At 56.6% G+C, this 20,429-nt stretch overlaps 1 protein-coding gene across 1 annotated transcript in view; it reads left to right on the top strand.

Annotated features, from left to right (window-relative positions):
- Positions 1-19,433, top strand: part of ADAMTS10 (ADAM metallopeptidase with thrombospondin type 1 motif 10) — a 46,357-nt gene extending 26,924 nt beyond the window's left edge. The window contains exons 12-24 of the mRNA XM_059832026.1: positions 2,019-2,164; positions 2,581-2,644; positions 3,504-3,606; positions 10,578-10,711; positions 11,539-11,662; positions 12,219-12,299; positions 13,752-13,915; positions 14,349-14,475; positions 15,438-15,567; positions 16,226-16,430; positions 16,663-16,839; positions 17,572-17,728; positions 18,128-19,433. Of these exons, the coding sequence (XP_059688009.1) occupies positions 2,019-2,164; positions 2,581-2,644; positions 3,504-3,606; positions 10,578-10,711; positions 11,539-11,662; positions 12,219-12,299; positions 13,752-13,915; positions 14,349-14,475; positions 15,438-15,567; positions 16,226-16,430; positions 16,663-16,839; positions 17,572-17,728; positions 18,128-18,237 (1,722 nt within the window). The 3' untranslated portion in view covers positions 18,238-19,433. The remainder of the gene's footprint in view (positions 1-2,018; positions 2,165-2,580; positions 2,645-3,503; positions 3,607-10,577; positions 10,712-11,538; positions 11,663-12,218; positions 12,300-13,751; positions 13,916-14,348; positions 14,476-15,437; positions 15,568-16,225; positions 16,431-16,662; positions 16,840-17,571; positions 17,729-18,127) is intronic.
- Positions 19,434-20,429: the final 996 nt, after the last annotated feature.

Raw genomic sequence — 20,429 nt, 5'->3', positions numbered from 1 at the left:
TATTAATTCATGGTTCAGAAGTGATTTGATATCCTTGGGTGAAAGAAGACGGACCTTTGTATTAAGTTTCTACACCTTCACCAGCCGGTGGCCCCTGCGGTGGCCGGCCGCGTGAGCCCTCAGACCTCAACCCTTGGCTGGAGCAGCTCTCTGAGGTCCACCCTGGCTTCTCCCTTTCTAGCTGGTGAGAGCAGAGGGAAGGATCAGGGTGTAGAAGCTATTTAAGGTATGCAGGATTAAAGGAGAGATAGGGTGAGTTTCTGTGCTCTGCCACCCAACTGGGGAAGCAGTGGCGGGGGAAGACTGAGCCAAGCTCTGTTGGATGGTGGCTGTGCCCACATCCCAGACCTCTGCTTGTTTCCTCCTCCCAAATTCTCCATTTTTTTTTTAAGTGATCCCCTGTGGTTGTTAGAGCTTCCCTTGTCTTACCCCAGGAACCCACAGTGGGTGACTTCAGGCCCAGATCTCGCGGTAGTTTCTGCTGCCCTAGGGGTGCCCCCAGCAGCCTGGCTGCTCAGGCAGCGGGTTGACTGTCTTACTGGCTCCTTCCCTGCCTGTTTTGGTATTCTTTTCTCTTTTTTTTTTAATTTTCATTAATCAAGCACTTGTTACACAGACTGTGGTCAGTGCACCCTGTGAGGATGCTTGTCATTACGCATCCTCCCTCCCCGCATGCCCCCAACTCATATCTGGTCTTGCAGCCGGCACATGTCCATGCTTGCTGCAGGAGAGCGAGCCAGGGTCTGCTCCCAGCAGCCAGAGCACAAGGGCAGAGCCCATCACGGACACTCTCAGGAGCCCTGAGCACGTGGAGGGGTTTGCAGGGGCTGGGCAGGCTCCTGGGTCCTTCCTGCAAAAGCAGCAGCTCCAGTGCCTCCAGGCTGGAGCTTCAGCAGGGGCACCAGAAAGGCTGTGCCTGCAGAGCTTCTCCTCTGCATGGGACCACACCTTTGGAAAGGCGCTGGTTTGCTAGGAGGTCGCTAGCTGAGTGTCCTGGGAGGCCATGGATCATTTTTCCCTGCCGGCTGTGCTACCCGTGGAGAGCCTGGCTCAGGAGCCGGGAGAGGCTGTGCCAGCAGCTCCAGGGTGGGTTATCAGCCCCTGGAAGGAACGCACAGCAGTTTCTTCCTTCCTGGGATTATCTCAGCCCCCGAGGCATGGTGTCCGGCACCGTGCCCGGAGAACGGCAGCAGGTCTGGCAGTGTCCCTCTCCTTGCGTCACTGTTGACTCCAGGGGGTGCAGGACGCCTTCCAGGTCCAAGGGAAATATTTCATAGGCAAGTTTGCATGAAGATCTGTCACCAATAGGACGGAGACAGGCCGATTCCTTACAGATCCTCAGCAGAACAACACAACGTTGTTGTTAAAATCAAAACTTTATTTTAACCTGGACCTTCTGCAGATTGGGTAATTTTAACACATTAACCACAACTTGAGCTCCCAGTACGCATAGAAAACTCACTCCGTCCTGCGAGGAAGCAGCTGGCAGTGGAGGTGTCCATGCCCCCCAGGGATCCCAGCCCTGCTGCCCAGCAGCAGCAGCTCCCGTCCAAGTCCCACCTGGGACTCACTGCTGCACGCTTTTATAGGCACTGAGGTGTGTGCTCTGACGTGTCCCTGCTCGCAACGTGTGTCACCCTGATTGACCCGGGTGCCCAGGGACCCCTTTAGAGGAGAAGTGGGGATGTGACCCACTTGCCCGTCACCGACTGCCCCACAGGATGGTTCACCAGGGGTTGGGAGTGGGGGCACTGGTCCCAGCATCCCTGTGAACCCCAAGTATGCAGTGTGCACAAATGGTGACACTGTGACTCGGAGGAGAGGGTGCCTGGGGAGAGGTGAATACCCTCTGCAGTGGAGAGCTTGACTCCAAGGCCAACACAGCTCTGAGTTCAGATTTCACAGGTTCAAACCAGATCCCAGCTCTGAGCGGGCTGCCATGTCCAGTGGAGGCTGGGGAGCGCCCTGGGAGGAGGAGACTGTGTGCTCAGGGTGTTTGAAGCTCTATCTTTCCCCAGTGGTGCTACAAGAGGGAGTGTGTGCCTTTTGGCACCCGACCGGAGGGCGTGGATGGCGCCTGGGGAGCCTGGTCATCTTGGGGAGAGTGCAGCAGGACATGCGGCGGAGGCGTATCATCATCCATTCGCCACTGTGACAGCCCGCGGTAGGTGTACGTGCACGTGGCCCTGTTGGTGTGGCCCTGCCTTGTCCTAGCTGCACAGCATCGCTGTTCAGGTTAGTGAGGAAGGCAGAACCCGTGCAGCTCTGTGCTCAGCTCCCAGGAGGGTCTTGGCTCCTGCACGCAAATCCCATGTCCTGCTTTCACAGCAGCTTGGTGCTTTTGCATTTGGTGTTGGTTCTGCAACCACAGACCCACAGCCACTATGCGCTTGCAGCTGAATGTGTGAAGTCTGCTGGGGTGCTGCATTTCTGCAATAGCCCCTCCAGGCAGGATCCGTCCCTGCAGCGGTGCAGGGTTGGGAAAAGCTGTGGTGCTTCTGCAAGCTTGGGGCAGCCATCTGCCCCAAACATGGCTCACTGCCCTGAGCTGGTTCTCCTATCTCGTTCCTGGTTTGGCAGGCCCACGATCGGAGGGAAGTATTGCCTGGGAGAGCGGAAGCGGTACCGGTCCTGCAACACCGATGTGAGTACTGGTGGGCTCAGGGAGAGGAGCGGTGGTGGGCTAGCAGGGCTTTGCTGGTGGGGTAGGCAGCGCTGTGTTGCAGTATAGCTGCGGGGCGTTATGTGCAGCTGTGGGACCCACAGGAGGAGGTGACAGCGCTGGGTGGGGGTGAGCCATGCTGTGCCGACAGCAATCCTGCAATGGGGAAAGCTGAGCAGGACGATGCACGCCTGCACCAGCTGTGAGCTGGCTCAGAGGGCGGGTGGGAGGTATGTACCTGCGGGGCTTCGGCATCAAGAAGGGGCCCAAAAAGATAAAGAGAAAAAGAGGGAGAGATCAGAGGCTTCCAACACTGACATGACAGTCGTTGCCTCTCACACGCTGCAAGTGCAGGCCTGGTCAGGTGAGAGCAGCTCATGAAACGTCCTGTAGCACCCCACTTCCCAGGGATGGGGGTTAAACCTCAAGGGGAGCAAAGAGAAATAACTGCGCTGCAGAGAAGCTCAATGAAGCTTTGGACCTGGGAAATGGTAGCTTTAACACCCACAGGCTGGTAGTGAGGAAAATAGATGGCTCCCCATTGCTTCCCCTGGGCTTTGCACCTAGCTTTTAAAGGATTGCTCGCAAGAGCAAGTGTTGCATCTGCAGACAGGCAGCTGGGGCCCAATGGCTCGTGTCATTAGTCTTCAAATAGTGTTTAGCTTTGCAGGAAGGCTGCTCCTGCCATACTGTAACAGTGTCCAGTTGTCAGGGCTGGTGTCCCTCTTGTAGAAGGACTGGTGTTAGTAGCAGCTGGGAGCCCTGTAGCAGCTCCTGCCCTCCTAGCAGATAAGGCAGGCTGCTCCCACCAATGTGCTGATCACTGGCTGTGTGACCGCAGGACTGCCCACCAGGCTCCCAGGACTTCCGAGAGCTGCAGTGTGCCGAATTCGATAACGTCCCTTTCCGAGGGAAGTACTACACCTGGAAGACGTACCGTGGAGGTGAGTGCTGGGGCTGGGCTGAGCATCCCTTGGCTCAGGCGGACCTGGAACACGGCCGTGCAGGGCTTTGCTCTCCCCTGTTCTCTGCAGGGACAGGTCTCATGGTCCAAGTGGTCTGGTGGCCAGTTAGTCACCATCTCCGCTAGCCAAGGTCCCGCAGGCTGCCCGCTCTGTGTCCCTGGGGTGTGCCGCCTCCCTCTCGCATGACTGTGGATCAACGTGCATCCCTCCAGGCGGCTGCCCCTGGCGCTGTCCCACAACCGTCCTGCCATGCCCTGGGTTACTTACCCCTGTGCAATTGCTCTTTAACTTTATTGCTCTGCTAGAAACAATTCCAGCAGCATCAGAGCAGTTTAACTTCTTCCCTCGAGGCTGTTTCCTTAACCGCTGAGTGAGCAAAGAGGAAGACAGACACGAGAAGGGAGTTGCTAGTGTCTGGTACCTGATGGGGAGAAAACAGGGCAGCCCTCCCTGCGCAGGCAGGTAAAGCTTCCAGTTCCTGCATGGGCAGAAGGGAGGCGAACCGGTGGATCCTCCAAAGAGCAGACCTCCCCTCTTCCCAAGGTCAGTCCTCCTGTGTCCTGCAGAAGTGTCTAGCAAGGAGAGGGAGCGGGAGGAGGCCTCTGTGGCAGAAATCTCTTAATAATGAGAAAGAACAGCGCGTCTCCTTCATGTAGTTAATGAACTTGACTGGGGAAATCCTTCGCAGCTGTGTAAATAAGCACACTTCCCAGCGGGGCTCCTGCAGCTGGAGCAGATGTGCTGAGGCTGCAGGGGATGGATCAATAAAAATGTAATAAAATCGCAGAGCAGTAAGTCACACAAAGACCCCAATGGATGCCAAGGTGGAAGACAGCCCTGCAGGCTGGATCTGCCCTCACTCGGACCTCTCTCTTCCCCAGGCATGGCCCAGTGGTTTGAGTCCAGGGGATGGTCGGACAGTTGAACATCGACCCTTGAATTATAATCTGGCTCTGACACAGATTTTTGCTCTGGTTTTCATAAAAAGACCCTTCCTCTCTCTCTGCTTCGGCTTCCTCTTCCATAAAATAAGGTGATGAAACCTGTCCCCTTCCCAGGAGGCTCTGAGCGTTGGCACGATCGTGTCTTGAAGGGATCCGGGAGCTCCCTGTCTCGGCTCTCCCGGTTGGCTGTGGGTGATGCTCACAAGGAGCCGTGTTGTTTAGCAGTTATGTTTTGTTTATTCATTGCCAAAGGGCATCACCATCTTCCTCTGTGGTGGCCCAGTTAGGGAAACTGAGGCATGTTCACACCAGTAAAGAGGTGCTGGAAGCTGCAGCTCCTCAGTCTGTGGTGGAAGCCAAGCCCCTGGCCGGGAGAGCGCCCATCTCCCAGCTCTCGTGTGTGCTGACACCCACCTGCCTGGGAGCTGTCAGCTGGGATTAGCAGGAGCAGCTCTTCATGTCATGGGCTGTCCACACTGGACCCTCAGATCAGTTGGGACTGTGGAGGTGGCAAGGTGTCATCACTGTTCCCCTCCACCTGCAAACTTCTTTGCCTGAGTCTGGGCACTCTGTCAGGATTGGGGAAGCCTGATGGCAGACGTTCAATACATAAAGAGGGCTTGTAAGTAAGATGGAGAGAGACTTTTTACCAAGGCCTGTAGTGACAGGACAAGGGGCAACAGTCTTAAATGGAAAGAAGGTAGGTTTAGAGTGGACATAAGGAAGAAACAGTGTATGATGAGGGTGGTGAGACACTGGAACAGGTTGCCCAGAAAGGCTGTGGATGCCTCATCCCTGGAAGTGTTCAAGGTCAGGTTGGACGGGGCTTTGAGCAACCTGATCTAGTGGAAGATGTCCCTGCCCATGGCAAGGGGGGTTAGACTAGAATCACAGAATCACTAAGGTTGGAAAAGACCTGTAAGATCATCAAGTCCAACCATCAACTAACACCACCATGCCCGCTAAACCATGTCCCACCCGCAGTGCCACGTCCACACGTTCCTTGAACACCTCACAGAATCACTAAGGTTGGAAAAGACCTTAGATGGTCTTTGAAGGTCCCTTCCAACCCAAACCCCTCTATGATTCTATGACTATGACTTCAGCAGCACTGCATCTTCACTTGCCTGTGGGATTTTGTGATACTTGGTGTTGTTTGGGTGTCGGAGGTCCATCTGTGGGGGAGGCGGGAGCGTCCCTTGCACCTCCACCCTCTCCATGTCGTAGATCAGACCCCCGTGGAACAGCCCCCTCTTGTCTTCCCCTTTCTGCAGGTGTTTTGCTGTCAGGACCCATGTTTTCCCCCTGTGCTAGCAGGCATTCCTACCCCAGCATTGGGGAGGCAATGAGGGCTGGCCATCATCTCCCTCACTCCTTCCTGGGCTCTTCCAGCCCAGGAGCTCTGGGGTGGCGGGTGTCAGTCCCTCCCTCCCCACTGGCACAAGCAGCCCGCCAGGATCCATCCTTGTTGTCAGCCTCATCCCCGGGCGTTCTGCCCTCCAGCTGGTAGCATATCTGTTCTTCAGGTTGCTTTTGGGCACATGTCCCCGCTTTGGGAGCCGTTCACCACCCTGGCCTTCTGCTGAGGCTCTTCCCCTGCTCAGCTCAGCCGCTGCCTTTGGCACTGCACCCTTGAGCCGCCCCCTTGCCGAAAGGTGCGGTCATGCAGCGGTGCTTGTGCCGTTTGCCTGTCAGACGCTGGCCCCACGTCAGTTTGGGGAAATGTCCTGGGCACAGAGCACTCCCTGAAGACACGGAGTACCCCACGGGCTTGGATGGTGGAGGGCACCAATCCTGCAGGGAATTTGGGAAGGGAAGGAGCCACCCACTGAAAGCCTGACACCAGCCACTGGGTCACTGGCAAGTTGAGGTCGGGTTTTGCACGGGGCTGGTATGGCGTGTTTTCCTGGCGGTGATTTATAATGGTCCTGGAGCCCAGACCCCGGGATCGCAAGACACAGCCCCAGCGAGAAACGCTGAGCTCAGCCTTTTGGAGCTCAACAGTCAGCAGATATCTCGTGGAATGCAGCTTTAATTGTTTGTTTATTTTGCTTTATTTGCTTAGTTATTCATTTTGCTCTTGGCAGATGCAAGAGCCAAGGGAGAGTGGAGTGGCTCACGGGGCTGGGAGAAGGATGGGGAGGAGCAGGGGCTTGCATAAAACAGGAGATTGCTCATCATAAATTGTAATGCTCTTTAATTCCTCTGTGGGACAGGGCAGGCAGGAGGAATAAAACATCCTCTGAGGCACCACGCAGCCAACTGAAAAGGTTCTGTTCTATTCTATTTTAATAGCTATATTAAAGATTAAAAGGAGTACCTGCGGCAGACGTGGCTGTTGCTGACCTTGGACTACTCAGCCCAAAGCAAAGGGCGGGCAGCTCTCATGCATGGCCGGGGAGTTCCCCTCTCTGGGGGCGGGGGGCTGGGGAACTGCACAGTGTTTATGGCAGACCTGCGCTCTTCAGGGTTATATGGTCTTGTCTGCTCCTCACTTCTCAGTCAATTAGTAATATTCACCTGGCAGTGGGTGGCGTTCCCACTCATTCTGTGGAAGTGGGCTCTTCTCCCTTGGTGGGGGACCCACCTTGCCCAGGTGACAACGGGCACTGCAGAGCCTCTCCTGCCTCTCTGCTGCCAAATGCCCCGTGGCGCTTCCGCTGAGGATCCCGCTCGTGCCCTGCAGATGTGGGTATCACTGGGCAGCAGTGAGCCTAAGGCTCCCACCCCAAAAAGCGCAGCTCCCACCAAACCATTCACGCACTGGGAGAGGAAGGGCTGGATCCTGGTTGCTGGTGAAAATATGGTCCTTAATTCCCATCTCTAAGAATGTCAAGGCATGTCGTGCTGTTTCAAAGGATCTTTCTGGGGTCCAAAAGTCACCCTGGCCATATTGCTCTGGTCAGTGTTGCTGTCATGGGGACACACAGTTGTCACTGGTCTAGGACTTTAGAAAGGTGCCTTTTTAAGGAACCACCTTAACAAGGACAAGGTGATGTCCAGACCACCTGAGCACCTCTTGGCCAGCTGAGTGCCGAGGAAAGTCCAGTTCCCGACAGATGCTGGGCAGTGATACCAGCCCCTCTTTCCTCTGATCGGTGGGAGGGTGACCTGGCTGCCAAGGGCAAATCCTGCCTGGAAATTGTCACCAGGGAGGGTGTGTTGGGGATGGGTCCTGAGCTCAGGTGGCCCAGCTGACTCACTGGAGCAGCCACAGTCAGGATGCAGATACCAATGCAGGGTCATCCCTCTCTCTTGCCCTTCCTCCTTCATTCTCCCTCTCCCCATTTCTCTTCCGTAAGACTTTTTCTTTTAAGGGCAGAAATCCCCTATCTGCAAGCCTTTCCTAAGTGGCTCGATGCAGGGCCAGCAGGGATTCATCCCACATGGAGCAGCAGCTGGGTGGCAGCATGGCCACAGGACCCCAAGTCCCAGCTACCTGCATGAACCCCCAAGTCCCACCCGCTGTCAGCTCTTGCAGGCAGGAAGGTGATGGGTGCTGAGTTCCCCCTGCTCAGCAGATGCTTCCCAGGCTCCCTCTGAGCACGCAACGTGCTCGGAGCCACCGGCATACAGAGCCTGCATCGGCAGTGATGGGTCTTCACCAGTGATGGGCTGGAACCAGGGCGACTGTCCCAGCATGGAGGGCTTGCTCTCTTCCACACGCTTTCCTCCTTCTCTGCTCATCTCACCTCAAAAGAAGGTTAAATTGTTAGGGATTTAAGCATGCATGCACACATGAATTCTCCTGGGCTCCAGCAAGGGGAGGGCAATGGGGAAACCCCCATGAACACCCCTGGCTCTGCGATGAGCTGAGTTCATGCACTCACACCATTTTTGCAGCCCCGCAGCAAAGTCAGGGCACTTAAAGCAAAGGAAGAAATTTGGTCTCATGCTGCCAATCCCCGATCTTGTATTTTCCCTCTTTTCTTTCTTTTTTTTTTTTTTTCCTCCAGCTTGTTATATTTTTCACTCCAGTTTTCCCCACGGGTTCCGCTTTCGAGGCTGTGACAATTACGCTTGGGGCTGCTTGCTGCTAGAGGAGGCTGGGCGCCAGCCTGGGCACAGGGCAACAGCACTGAGGAGTTATGATAGAAAAGAGGCTCATGCAGCTGATTGGGAGCTACTAAAATGGAGCCAGGGCTGGGAGAAAGGCAGAAACAGGCTGTGGCAGGGGTTAGCTGCCCACCAGGGAACTGCAGCAAGGCGTCTGCAGTGGGTCTTGCTTTTCCTTGTAGCTGGAGGGAAGGAAGGGAATAGGGAGTGCATGTGAATAGCTTAGCAAACCCATCTGAGAGCCCTGAAACGAAAGCCCAAGTTTCTGGCTGTTTCTCAGCTCTGCTTCATTGCATAGTCTGCCCTGCACTCCAGCGATGGCAGGAGAGAGCACGGCTTTAGAGAGCTGCACACAGGCAGGGACAAAGGGTCCCGCGCAGCCGAGGGAGCGCACTGCTGCGCTGCCAGGAGCAAGGCCAGTGGCAGGAGAGATGCTCCCGAGCCAGCAAGCAGTTGCTAAATCACAGATACATCCCAGGAAGGGCCAGCACAAGCCCCTCTCTCAGGCTGGTGGGACAGTTGCATGCGCAGGGTATGTGGTTGCCAGTGGGGCTTGGTGGCACAGCCTCTCCAAACTGGGAGATCCCGCAACCAATGTAGGTCCCTTGCAACTTGTCTTTTCTTACCTTGCTGGTGATGTTTTGCACCTGAGATCTGGCTGGACAGACCTGGGGTCCAGCCATGCCGTGTTTAGATAGCTGGGAGTTTTCGGGGTCATGCCTGCGCTGTCCCCCTCGGTGGCCCTGGAGCTCCCTCGCCAGGCCAGGAAGAGCCCTGGGTGCTGTGGAGGGGCTTGGCTCTCCAGAAGGAGAGTTGATCAAGTGCCTTCTTTAGGGGCTTGCCCAGGCATCCTGCTCGACAGCATACCTCCAAGCTGCTGAATTCCCCTCTCATGTCTCCTCCTGTTCTTCCCTCTCCCGGCTTTACTCTTTCTTCCCCCCAGCTGCGTTCGGGTGCTCCCAGGCACAGCTGGGCCACCCCTCCCCTCCATCTGCCACTTTGATGTGCTGTATCGAGTTGCAAGCTTTGCAGATTTCCATTGCTCCAGACTTAGGTGCTTCCCAGCTCTGGCACATGGCTCACAACTGTTGCCGGAACTGCCACAGCTCAGGCATGCATCTGTCTGCCAGGGTCATGCAGGCTGTTGGGTCTCCTTGGTATGCTCAGTAAAGGCAGCAAATGCCACGATCTGCACCAGCATTTGATAAAAATCCAATGACAGGAGGCAGGAAACTGCTTTGCTCAGGCATCTCCTTCCATAACCGGTTCCATGTCCTGTTCCCAGGCACCATAAGCCAAGATCGAGATATCCAGCCTCTGTTCCTTAGATGGACCTTTGGCAAGGGGTGTTGGGAAGCAGGTATTTTAGCTATAACTTGAGCATCCTTCCCCTTCATCCTCACACTGCTGTCATTGTCTTTGCTGTGAAGGACTCGATATCCACCAGCCTTGGACAGAAAGAAATTGTTGCTCTGGCCTAGTAACTGGTCTAGGAGCTGAAAAACTTGGTGGCTCTGGTCTAGTAGCTGAAAAACCTTGGACAAGTTGCTTAAGAGCTGCTGCCTCAGTTTCCCTGCCTGTGAAATGGGCACAAGGGTGTCAACAGCTCTTGTAAAGTGCCAGGAGACCCAGGAGTGACTGACACCAGATAAAAACAAGTCAGTTTGTTTCCTTCCGTGTCACATACAGCCCATGTTTCCCAGGCTGTGCAGAAGGGACAGTGTCTCACCATGTATCAGTGTCCAGTTCAAGGGTCTTGACTTGGTCCCTCCGCGGGTCCCTCCGCTCAGCAGGGACATCCGCCTGGGCACTTGGACCTGTACAGTGGGCCAGGCGCAGGATTGAGGCATGGGGAGGCCAAGGGAAAGGCAGACGTTATCCAGGTCTGGCTCTCCACATCTTTCCTCTCTCTCCTCAGCGCCATCATTTGAACCTCTGCTTCTTTCCCAGGGGGTGTGAAAGCCTGTTCCCTCAACTGCCTGGCCGAGGGTTTCAACTTCTACACAGAACGAGCCGCAGCCGTGGTGGATGGGACACCGTGCCGGCAGGACTCCAACGACATCTGCGTCAATGGGGAGTGCAAGGTGCTGCCGGGGTCTGGGACAGGCTCGGGGTGGGGAGGCAAGGGCAGACCCTCGGGCAGGGGAGTGCTGCCCTCCACATGCCCGCACGGACACGGGTATCCCTCTGCCCGGGCACCCGGTTCACCTACAGGAGCATATCCACTTCTGGGCTTGTGCCCATCCACTCTCCATGGACCGGGTACCACACTGGCCTGCACTAACGATAAGTCTCTGCATTTACAGCCCATGTAGTCCCAGGCACTTGATATTTCCCTTGAAATGGGATCTGGAGGGCTATAAAAGTTTAATTATAAGAAAGCACTGTGGGAGTGGTGAATGTCCCCCAGCAGTCAGGCAGACAGGCTCCCTCTCTGTCTCTGTCTCCCTTCCTGTGTCACTGGGATCTCTTTGTCTCCGTGGGGCTGAATACACTGTGGAACAAAAGGGGGATTGCACCATAGGTAACCACAGCTGTGCTGGTGAGCTGCTTGCTAGCCCTCATACTGTGGCAGCAGGGCAGAGCTGGAAGCTTCACGTGGGCTCACCACCGCGATGCTGGTGCTGTGGGGACGCAGCTCGCCTTGGGTTGCTGCAGCTCCACCAGCTGAACGCAGGCACCATAACTTCTCTCTGGAGAGAGACCCCCCAGGGCTGTCGCTGGAGAGGGGTGGCAGAAAGGTGTGGCTGGGCAGAGGTGATGTGACTGAGCACTGCCTGGTGTACTGTGCAATGGAGGGGAGTGAGGTGGAGCCCAGGGGAGTTCCCTGCTCCCCGGAATGCTGCAGGTCACGTGTGGAGAGGGCAAAGCCCCACCAGGATGGCTAATTCCTTGCTGCTCCTTCCTCCAGCATGTGGGCTGCGACCGTGTCCTGGGCTCTGACTCAAAGGAGGATAAGTGTCGCGTATGTGGGGGAGACGGCAGCTCCTGTGAGACCATTGAGGGCGTCTTCAACCAGTCCCTGCCGGAGGGAGGTAGGAAGCAAGCGGCCTGGCCAGCACAGCCGGCGTCACCCACCCTCGAGTCCCTCCTTGGCTTCATGTGCTCCTGGGGATGCGCAGGACAGGCAGGGACATATCCCAGGGAAAGTCCTCAAAGGGCAGGACCAGGCTGCAAGCAGGGAGCAAATCGCTCCTGTTCACTAAGCCATGGCCCAGCCACCACTGATACCCAAGTCCCTGGCACAGAGCACCAAGCTCCTTCCCTGCTCCCCAGCTCATGCTGCCCTCAAGCCAGGCTGTGGAGATGCCCGTGGAGATCCCAGCTCCACAACACCTCCCCACCATGGCCAGTCCCATCACAAGAGCCCACACTGCAAAGCAAGCAAGCCACTGTCCTGGTGGGCCATAGTGGTTTTTCCGTTTAATTGCAGTGGGTGGCTGAACGAACACCTCTGCACTGCCAGCATCTCGTTTAGTGTTTAGCCCATGGGTAACAGGGTGGCACACACTCGCATCCAGCTCAGGGAAGGGTTGGCTCCAGGCTCGGAGGCTGAGCATCGTTGCTCACTGGCCCCGGGTTGTCTCACAGGTTACGAGGAGGTGATCCAGATTCCCAAGGGCTCCGTCCACATCGACATCCGGGAGCTGAACCTCTCCATCAACTACCTAGGTGAGATGGGGCTGGGGTACACTGAAATCCCAGCCAGACACCCCTTGGTCTGCTGTTTCCCTGCAGTTAATAGGGCGTGGGAAAGGCCCAGCACGGAAAACCTCCCACTGCAGCAGAGGATGGGGTTGGGGGTCCCAGTTTGGGGTTGGGGGCAGAGAAAGGCAGCAGGGCCTGCTGGCAGGGTGGCATGTCTCAGGCCAGCGTGGGCCGCATCAGTGTGCACACACAGCCCCTGTCTCGCTGCAGCGCTGCCTCCGTCCTGCGCTCACTGTTCAGCAGCGTAACCCAGAGCAAACCCCACACCCCCCCATTCCTGGCGCTGGCTGCGGCTCCTTGGCATTCCCCCCTCCGCCAGCATGTTGGGCTGGGGATTAAAAATAGACCTGCTCACATTTTCCTTGGGCTTAATTTTCCAGCCAGGCTCTGGCTGGTTTTTGCAACGGGCTTTTTTCTTTCCCCTTGTCTTCTCTTTCTGTCCTCCAAGCGATGGACAGTGATCATAGAGAGGTGGGCAGGGGTGCTCACTGCTGGCTTGCTGCCTGGTGCCTCCGCAGTGGCTCTCCTGGAGCAGGAGCCTGCCCAGATGCCGGCACTGGTGGGAGGTCGCAGCGGGGCTCTCCTAGCAGCATCCCTCCAGGCCAGCTCCCTTTGCTGGGTCCGGGGATGCCGACATCCCTCCCTGCCCAGCCCAGGTATACTGGGGACTCCTCGTGTCCATCCATACTGGATTTCTGTGCACTGGAGGCACAGCCCAAGCTTGTATCTCTATCAGCTGCTGCCACCAGTCTCTCCCACTCCAGGATCTGTCCCAGTGGGAGGGGAGGGAGCATCCTCCATCCTCATCAGTACGAAACATACTCCCTGCTCCAGAGCATCGTGGCAATGAGGTCGTTGCCAGCAGCGAGGGCAGGAGTGACGCAGAGCTGGGTGCCAGCGTGGTGTTGGTGGCAGAGAGCAAGCAGGGAGAGCGTGGGAATGCGAGCGGGAGGACCAAGCGAGCCGATCTCCCTCTAGTGACTCGCTTGGGCAACCGCAGCCAGGCTCCTGGCCACCGGCCTGCTCCAGTAGCCCCAACGGCTAAGACCCAGTTTGCACAGCTGGATTTGAGCCTGGCTTCATGGCCACAGCTTGTCACACTGCCAAGTGTCCCCACCACCACCCCGGGCAGCTGGCTGAGCTCCCTGCAGCGTCGTCCTTCCACAGTGAGGTGGTGGGCAGGCTGAGGCAAGATGATGGGTACATGAGCCCCACCTCTGCTAGTGACTTTCTGTGTGACCCTGACCCAGGCACCTACTTTATTTGTCCCACCTGCTCCCTCCCTGTAAAGTGAGGCTGATGATATTTACCCTCTGTTGTAGCAGTGTTGAGCCTGGCAGATGAGAAGCGCCCGGCCAAAGCTGGGTACAGGTGCGTTCAGCTTTCCTGCTAACCCTTGCTCCCCTGTTCTTGCAGCGCTGAGAGGGGAGAGCGGCGAGTATTACATCAACGGGAGGCTCTCCATCGACCCTCCGCGGCGCTTTGACATCGCAGGCACAACATTCCACTACAGGAGATCCCCAGAAGAGCCTGAGTCCCTGGAGGCCTTGGGACCCACCAACGTCACCCTCTTTGTCATGGTTGGTAACATGGTTTCTTCATACCCCCACCTGGTATGGGCCTGGTCTGGGCTAAAGAGACCTTGCCATGACTACATGGGAATTGGAGCAAATCAGCCTCTGTCCTCACTGTCTGGAGTAAAAGGGCACAGAGATCAGAGGTAAATTGGGCTAAATTCTCAGGTCTCTCTCCCTAATCTGCCAGACTTTGGAACAATTTGATCTGCAAGTGCACAGGAGCTTGTTCTTTGATCATGTCACCTTTGTGACTGCACCACTGTCATCAGCGGTGGCTGCCATGTCAATGCTAGAAGGAACTAGAAAGGGAAGGGGGGGAGATTTCAGCTGCCCTGGATTTTAGAGAGCGCGCTGAGGTCATGGGGTGCCATCTGGACAGTCGTGACCATGCTGGACTTCGGTGGCACTGATGCCTCGGTGGTGCCTTTCTCTGCAGGTCCTTGTGCGGACAGAGCTGCAGGGAATCCGGTACAAGTTCAACGCACCCATCAGCAGGGATGGCTCGAACCAGTACCTCTGGCACTACACCCCATGGACCAAATGCTCAGCACTGTGTGCAGGGGGTGAGGTTTGACCCCATGTCGGCTGCGGGGGGGGACAAGTGTCTGCACTCCTGTGACTCCCACACACTGCGTCTGGGCCACGAGAGACAACGCACAGACATTAGCATCTGCTTTGCTCTAAAGGAGCTCTCAGGTTTCTACATATTCCCACCCTGCACTCAGCTACTTGCAAGCTGATGTCAGTCAGCATGACCTTGTTGGCAGAGTGTCAGGGCAAACAACCCGGATGCCGTTCTTTGGCTGGACCGCGGTGTAAGTGGTAGAGGAAGGTGGCATGATATGCTTGAAATTCATTTACTTGTGCGATGCAGGACAGGTTAGCTGATCGCAACAGCCCCTCTGGCCTTCAGATCCACATGTCTGTGAACTGAAACACTGCAGATGCTTCCCTGAATCCCTTGGGCTGGTTCCTGTGGGGATTGACACAAAGGTTTGTGCCATGTCTCCTGGCTCTGGAGAACCTGGCTGCAGGTGACTGAGCTGGTATTCAGAAGAAGAGAGAGGCAGTTTCAAAAGCAATGCTTAATAATGTTCCCTGTTTAACGCTAAGGCCCCTGACCTTGTCTTGCGTGCTAGACCTTGACAAAGTGTTGCCCCCTCTTGTTCCACCTATTCCCCCCAGTGCTGCCCAGAAAGCCTCACAAGGCCAAGGTTAGAACAGATTTATTTGAGGACAAGATCCTTGGAATGCTTTGATCCTCCATCCTCTGCAAACTCTGCTGGGTCCTGCCCTGGCTGGTGAGCCTTTGCCCCATCCATTCTTTTCTGGACGTGTTAGAGGCAAAGGAGGCCCTGGTTATGAATAGAGAAGTAGGTTTAGGCTTGACGAGGTGCAGTGACGAGTGGCTGCCCCGTCACATTGCCCTTGCAGGAGCAGAGCTGTGGGGCTCGTACCTGCAGCCTGGCTCAGCGCTAGCCTCAGCATCGTCCTCTCTTTCCCCTTTGCCTCTTTTTCTTGGCAGGCAGCCAGATCCAATCTGTGGTATGCAAGAAACTTTCCGATGGCTCAACTGTCTTCAACCATTTCTGTAGCCCTGAAACCAAAATGCCAGAGCGACAAAGGCCATGCAATACCGAACCATGCCCCCCAGCGTGAGTACCATGGCTTGGAGCAGATCGAGAGAGTGTGGGTGGAAAAGCCAGTGTGGAGGAGGGTGAAATTCCCCCCTTTCTGCCATTCCCAAGTCAGAGTCCCCTGCCACAGTACCCGGGGGCGAGACTACCTGACTGGAGCAGCTCTACTAGGGGGGGCAGGCAGTTTTCTGCTCTGTGCCCCATCACAAGCACAATACACCGCACAACCTGCACAGCCCAAGTGCATCACTGCAGGGAAGGGGTAGCGGTGATGCAGGGAGCAGAAACCTGTCTCCACTGCAGTGCTTTTTGCACGATCCTACACTGTGCCTTGCTTGGTGAGAGATGTGCCGAGCACGTGGTGTGTTGGCCCAGGATGGTCTCTGCAGCGTGACCTTCTCCCTGTGCTGCTGTGCTACTTGCAGAAAGGAGCCCTCCCCATCTGGTCCTTTGGTGCAGAGCAGATACTCAGCACAGTCCCTCAGAAATTGTCCCAGCCCCTCCCTGGCTGGCCCTTGCCCCTCTCTTGAAGGGGAAAGGGAGATGTGGAGGAACCCTGTGGTTCAACCAGAGCTGCCTGGGAGGTTGTGGCCAGAGTAGGAATAGGGCTGTGTACAGGAGGGACAGCATGGACCACTGTGCCCCTCGCAAGCTTTGCTGTTTTACCTGTCTCCAGCTGGGTGATTGGGAACTGGTCTGAATGCAGCCGAAGTTGCAATGAAGGCGTCCGCACACGCAGCGTCTTCTGCAAGCGTAAGATCTCTGCCACCGAGGAGAAGACCTTGGATGATGCTTCTTGCAGCCATCCACGGCCAAAGATGCTTGAGCCTTGCAATAACCAGACGTGCCCTCCAGAGTGGGTCGCCCTGGATTGGTCTGAAGTAAGTGCTTAACATTGGCTTTCACCTCTCTGATGTCACTGGTCCTTAGGAGGACAGTGTCAATCACTAGGCCAGAGCATCGGTGGTGGCTGCTGGCCGTGGAGAGTGTAACGTGGGAAATGGTCTGGTAGCTCAGAAGACAGGCGAGGTGGGAGCAGTGGTGGGGAGAGCCAGCGATGCCTCTCTCTGCTCTTTGCTGTACATCCTGACCGCGTGTGTCCTCTCTTTGCAGTGCACCCCAAGCTGCGGGCCAGGTTTCCGCCATCGCATTGTCCTCTGCAAGAGCGGTGACCACAGCGCAACGCTGCCCACCTCCCAGTGCTACGAAGGCTCCAAGCCCCCGACCAGCATGAGGTGCAACCTGCGGCGCTGCCCACCGCCACGCTGGGTGACTGGCGAGTGGGGAGAGGTAGGGACAATCCTTTCCATGGGGTTATTGAAGGAGAAGACTCTGCCTCCCCAGCCCCTCAAATCCTAGCACACATGAGGCTTTTACCTGCCAGCAGAACCCGATGTGGCCACCACAACTGTCTGGGGGACAGCAGGACTCCACAGTGGTGTTCTTTGCCCCCCCCCTTGGCTCAGGAGGCCATTGTGATGGCAGCCCAAGCACACAGCTGACTCAGGGAGTCTCCTGGGCCTAGAAGGGCCCTACAGAAGTTGTTGGAGGGCCCCCGCGGGTATCTGGGGAGCAGCAGGGCAGTGATGATGGGGAGCAGTGCAGTGCAGCGGGAGCGATGGGCTGCAGAGGTGGGCTGGGCCAGCTGCAAGCGGGGCTACCGCTGGTCCACCTGCCACAGCCCAGCCCGGCGCCTGCAAGAGGGCGATGCTGACAGTCCTCCCCTCTAACACCCCTCGAGCTGCAGGGTGACATCAGGGTGCAGCAGGCCTGGGAAAGGCCAGTGATTTAGGGCTGGATGGAGAGACCCACGCTGAGTCCTGGAGGTTCAGACGAAGCTTTTCAGGAAGCAGGGCCGCAGCGCTCAGCCGTGCCGGTGAGGTCCCTGCAGCTGCTGGTGAGGGAAGGGACGACTGCATCCAGCACCCTTTGCACCTCCTAAGACCTGGCCGTGCCCTCTCCCCCCGCGTTATTAAAGCCGTGGCGGCTGCCACAGCTCTGTGCTGTGCTGTTTCCCGGCAGTGCTCTGCGCAGTGTGGCCTTGGCCAGCAAAGAAGATCTGTCCAGTGCCTGGCTCACACCGGGCAGCCGTCCAGCGACTGCGTGGAGACCCTGCAGCCGCCTGGCATGCAGCAGTGCGAGACCAAGTGCGAATCGGGACCTACGGACAACCCTGAAGGTGAGGGAGACGGGGGGGACTGGGGAGGGAAACGCGGAGCACTGCCAGCCTTGGAGGCTACGTGGTACAGGGACACCAGAGCCAGCACAGCCTGAGTTGGGCTCTAGGTGCTGTGCTTTGGGGTGAGGCTCTCATGGGGAGACCTGATGCTGTCCCTTCTGGTCCCAGGCCAAACTGGCATGCCATGACCCTGATAAATGAAGTAACTGCACCTTGGCAAAGAGAGGCTTTCAGTAGTGAGGTTCTCAGTAGCTTCTTCAGCATGGCTGCATCTTGCTGCTTCCTGGAGCTGGGCATCGCGGTGCAAAAGGAGCTTGCACAGAGCTGGTTAGAAGTCCCTCCTGGCCCTCCTCATCCCTGAGGCAGCTGTAACCCTGTTTCCCTCTGTCGCCCATCCAGAATGCAAGGATGTGAACAAGGTGGCCTACTGCCCACTCGTCCTGAAGTTCAAGTTCTGCAGCCGGACCTACTTCCGACAGATGTGCTGTAAAACGTGCCAGGGGCACTAGGGACACAGCGTGACCCCATGGGAAAACTGGAAGGCAAAAGCTACGCTGCAGGGCCGCCGAACTGTGCCCTTCCTCTCCACCCCAGGAATCTCCCCTGGGTCCAACACAGACACTGGTCGTGCTTCCGGTGGGAGCCGGCGTCACCAAAACCCGCCCCCCAAAGACATGCACCCTTCACCCCTGAGCTTCACAATAGCAGGTTCCCAGTTAAAACACTGCCAGCCGCTGCAGACACCGCCACGGACAACTGCGACAGGACCTGGTCAATGAGCGGTGGGAGAGGGAGAAGCTGGCAGAGCGCGGCAGCAGGGACATTACTTGAAATTCTGACATTGTTATTTATTAGTAGCGGACCCAGGTCCTGCAGGCGCCGAGACAGCCACCAAAGCGGCACCACTCGCCCCGCTCCTGCCTCGTCCTGTCCCGCGCCCGTGTCCTGAGGGCATGGCAGGGCATCGTGGTCCGCAGTGGGGCGTACACAGGGAGGCTGAGCACACCGGGGACTGCTGCCTTTCCCTCGGGGATCCCAGGGGAAGCAGGGAGGAGGTTTCAGGTGCCACATGTGACAAGCATGCCTTGTGGCTTCTGGGCGATGGACGAAGATGAGCTGCTGTGGGGAGCGGGGTTGGAGCAGGAATTCTGTTTTCTTGTTTTGCATCCTCTCACCTTGGGACATGCAGCAGGGGACAGAGAGCAGATCACTCAGTGAGCAGAGCGGTGACATCAGTTTCACTGGCAGAGGGGCTTATGCAAACTCTCTTAACAACCTACTTTGATATGGGTGTCCCCCTACTTTTCCTTAAAGCCCTTGTCGCTATGATGGCCATTTTTTATTCCAGAAACAGCTCGCAGCACGAGCTGAGGTCAGGGCCCAGGCATGCTCGGGGTTGCAGTCACTTAACGGGCATCAAGGACATGTCGGGCTGCAGGAAGCAAAGCAAAGGAGGATGCAGGACGAGAACTGTCTTGGTCACAGTGTCCCCATTGCCGAGACGTGACTCGGCACCAGTCTGCCTGGTCCTGGCAGGGCCCTTCCCAGCGAACTCCACGGCCTCAGCGGCTGCTTTGCCTCCAAAGGTGCTTTACTTCCAAAGGTGCTTTGCCTCCAAAAGGTGCTTTGCCTCCGAAAGGTGCTTTGCCTCCAAAGGCAGCCTGGCTGCATGCCGCTGTGGCCTCGGGGTGCCAGTCCCAGTGCCACCCACTCCTCTGCCCCCAGGAGACCTCCAGTGATGGGAAGAGAGCAGGCCTGAAATTCCTCCAGGTCACGTCCTGGCCAAAGCTGGGCCAACACACATCTGCTCCACGGGCCACCGCAGCCTGCAGAGGAGACCTGAATTTCACATCTACAAAGCATGTGCTTTTTGTTGCCATTATTGTTAGCATTATTATTATTATTTTCAGGCCTTTCTGCATCACAAAGATGGGAAATCTTGCCCAAAGCCACGTTCTGTTCCCCTTGGGGGTCATCCGCAGGGTGCAGGGAGACGGACAGCCCTCTTTCCCCAGAGCAAACCTCTCCACCCTGCCAGCCCTCATGTGTTACTCTGCCATCTGTGGTTTTATCTGCTCATCAGCCGATCGCAGCTTCTCTGGTGCTCAGCAAATCCCATTCGGCTGTCGAGCAGGTCTTCATTTGTCTTCCTTCCTGGTGCCATGCTCCGTTCTGACATTTTGGTTGAGGGGACGGGGTGTTTTCACCTTTTTATATAGATATATATATAATGAAAAATGTTTAGCCTACTAACTCTGAGGAGGAGCGACGTAATGGCATGATTTATAATAAAGGAGTAGCTACGATCCCGGGCGCAGCTTCTGCTCCCAGTCTTGTTTCTCAAGCGGCAAGCCTGGGCTCTGGGCAGCCCCACAGCACAATGCTCCTCGTGCTCACGCTGAAGGAGACGTTTGGGCAGCAGGGAGGGTTTTTCCTGCAGGCCGAATGACCGGAGTGGGTCGGAGAGGTGGAGATTCGCCCAGAGCTGCTGCGTGGCACATAGGAAGAGGCTTCCCCTTGGCAGCCCCTTGGGGGTTGGCTGTGCACCCCAGGGGCGCACAGACCCCATATTGGTAATGCTGGTTTGGGATTTTCAGGAGGGAGTTGTTTGAAGAACTACATGTCTGAAACACCACTGATGCTTCCCTCAATCCCTTGGGCTGGTTCCTGTGGGGACTGACACAAAGGTTTGCACCATGTC

Source organism: Gavia stellata, chromosome 32 (genome assembly GCF_030936135.1).
Source record: "Gavia stellata isolate bGavSte3 chromosome 32, bGavSte3.hap2, whole genome shotgun sequence".
In the NCBI taxonomy this organism is placed as follows: domain Eukaryota; kingdom Metazoa; phylum Chordata; class Aves; order Gaviiformes; family Gaviidae; genus Gavia; species Gavia stellata.
Note: the sequence above shows the minus strand (reverse complement) of the source record. Positions and strands in the feature narration are given on the sequence as shown.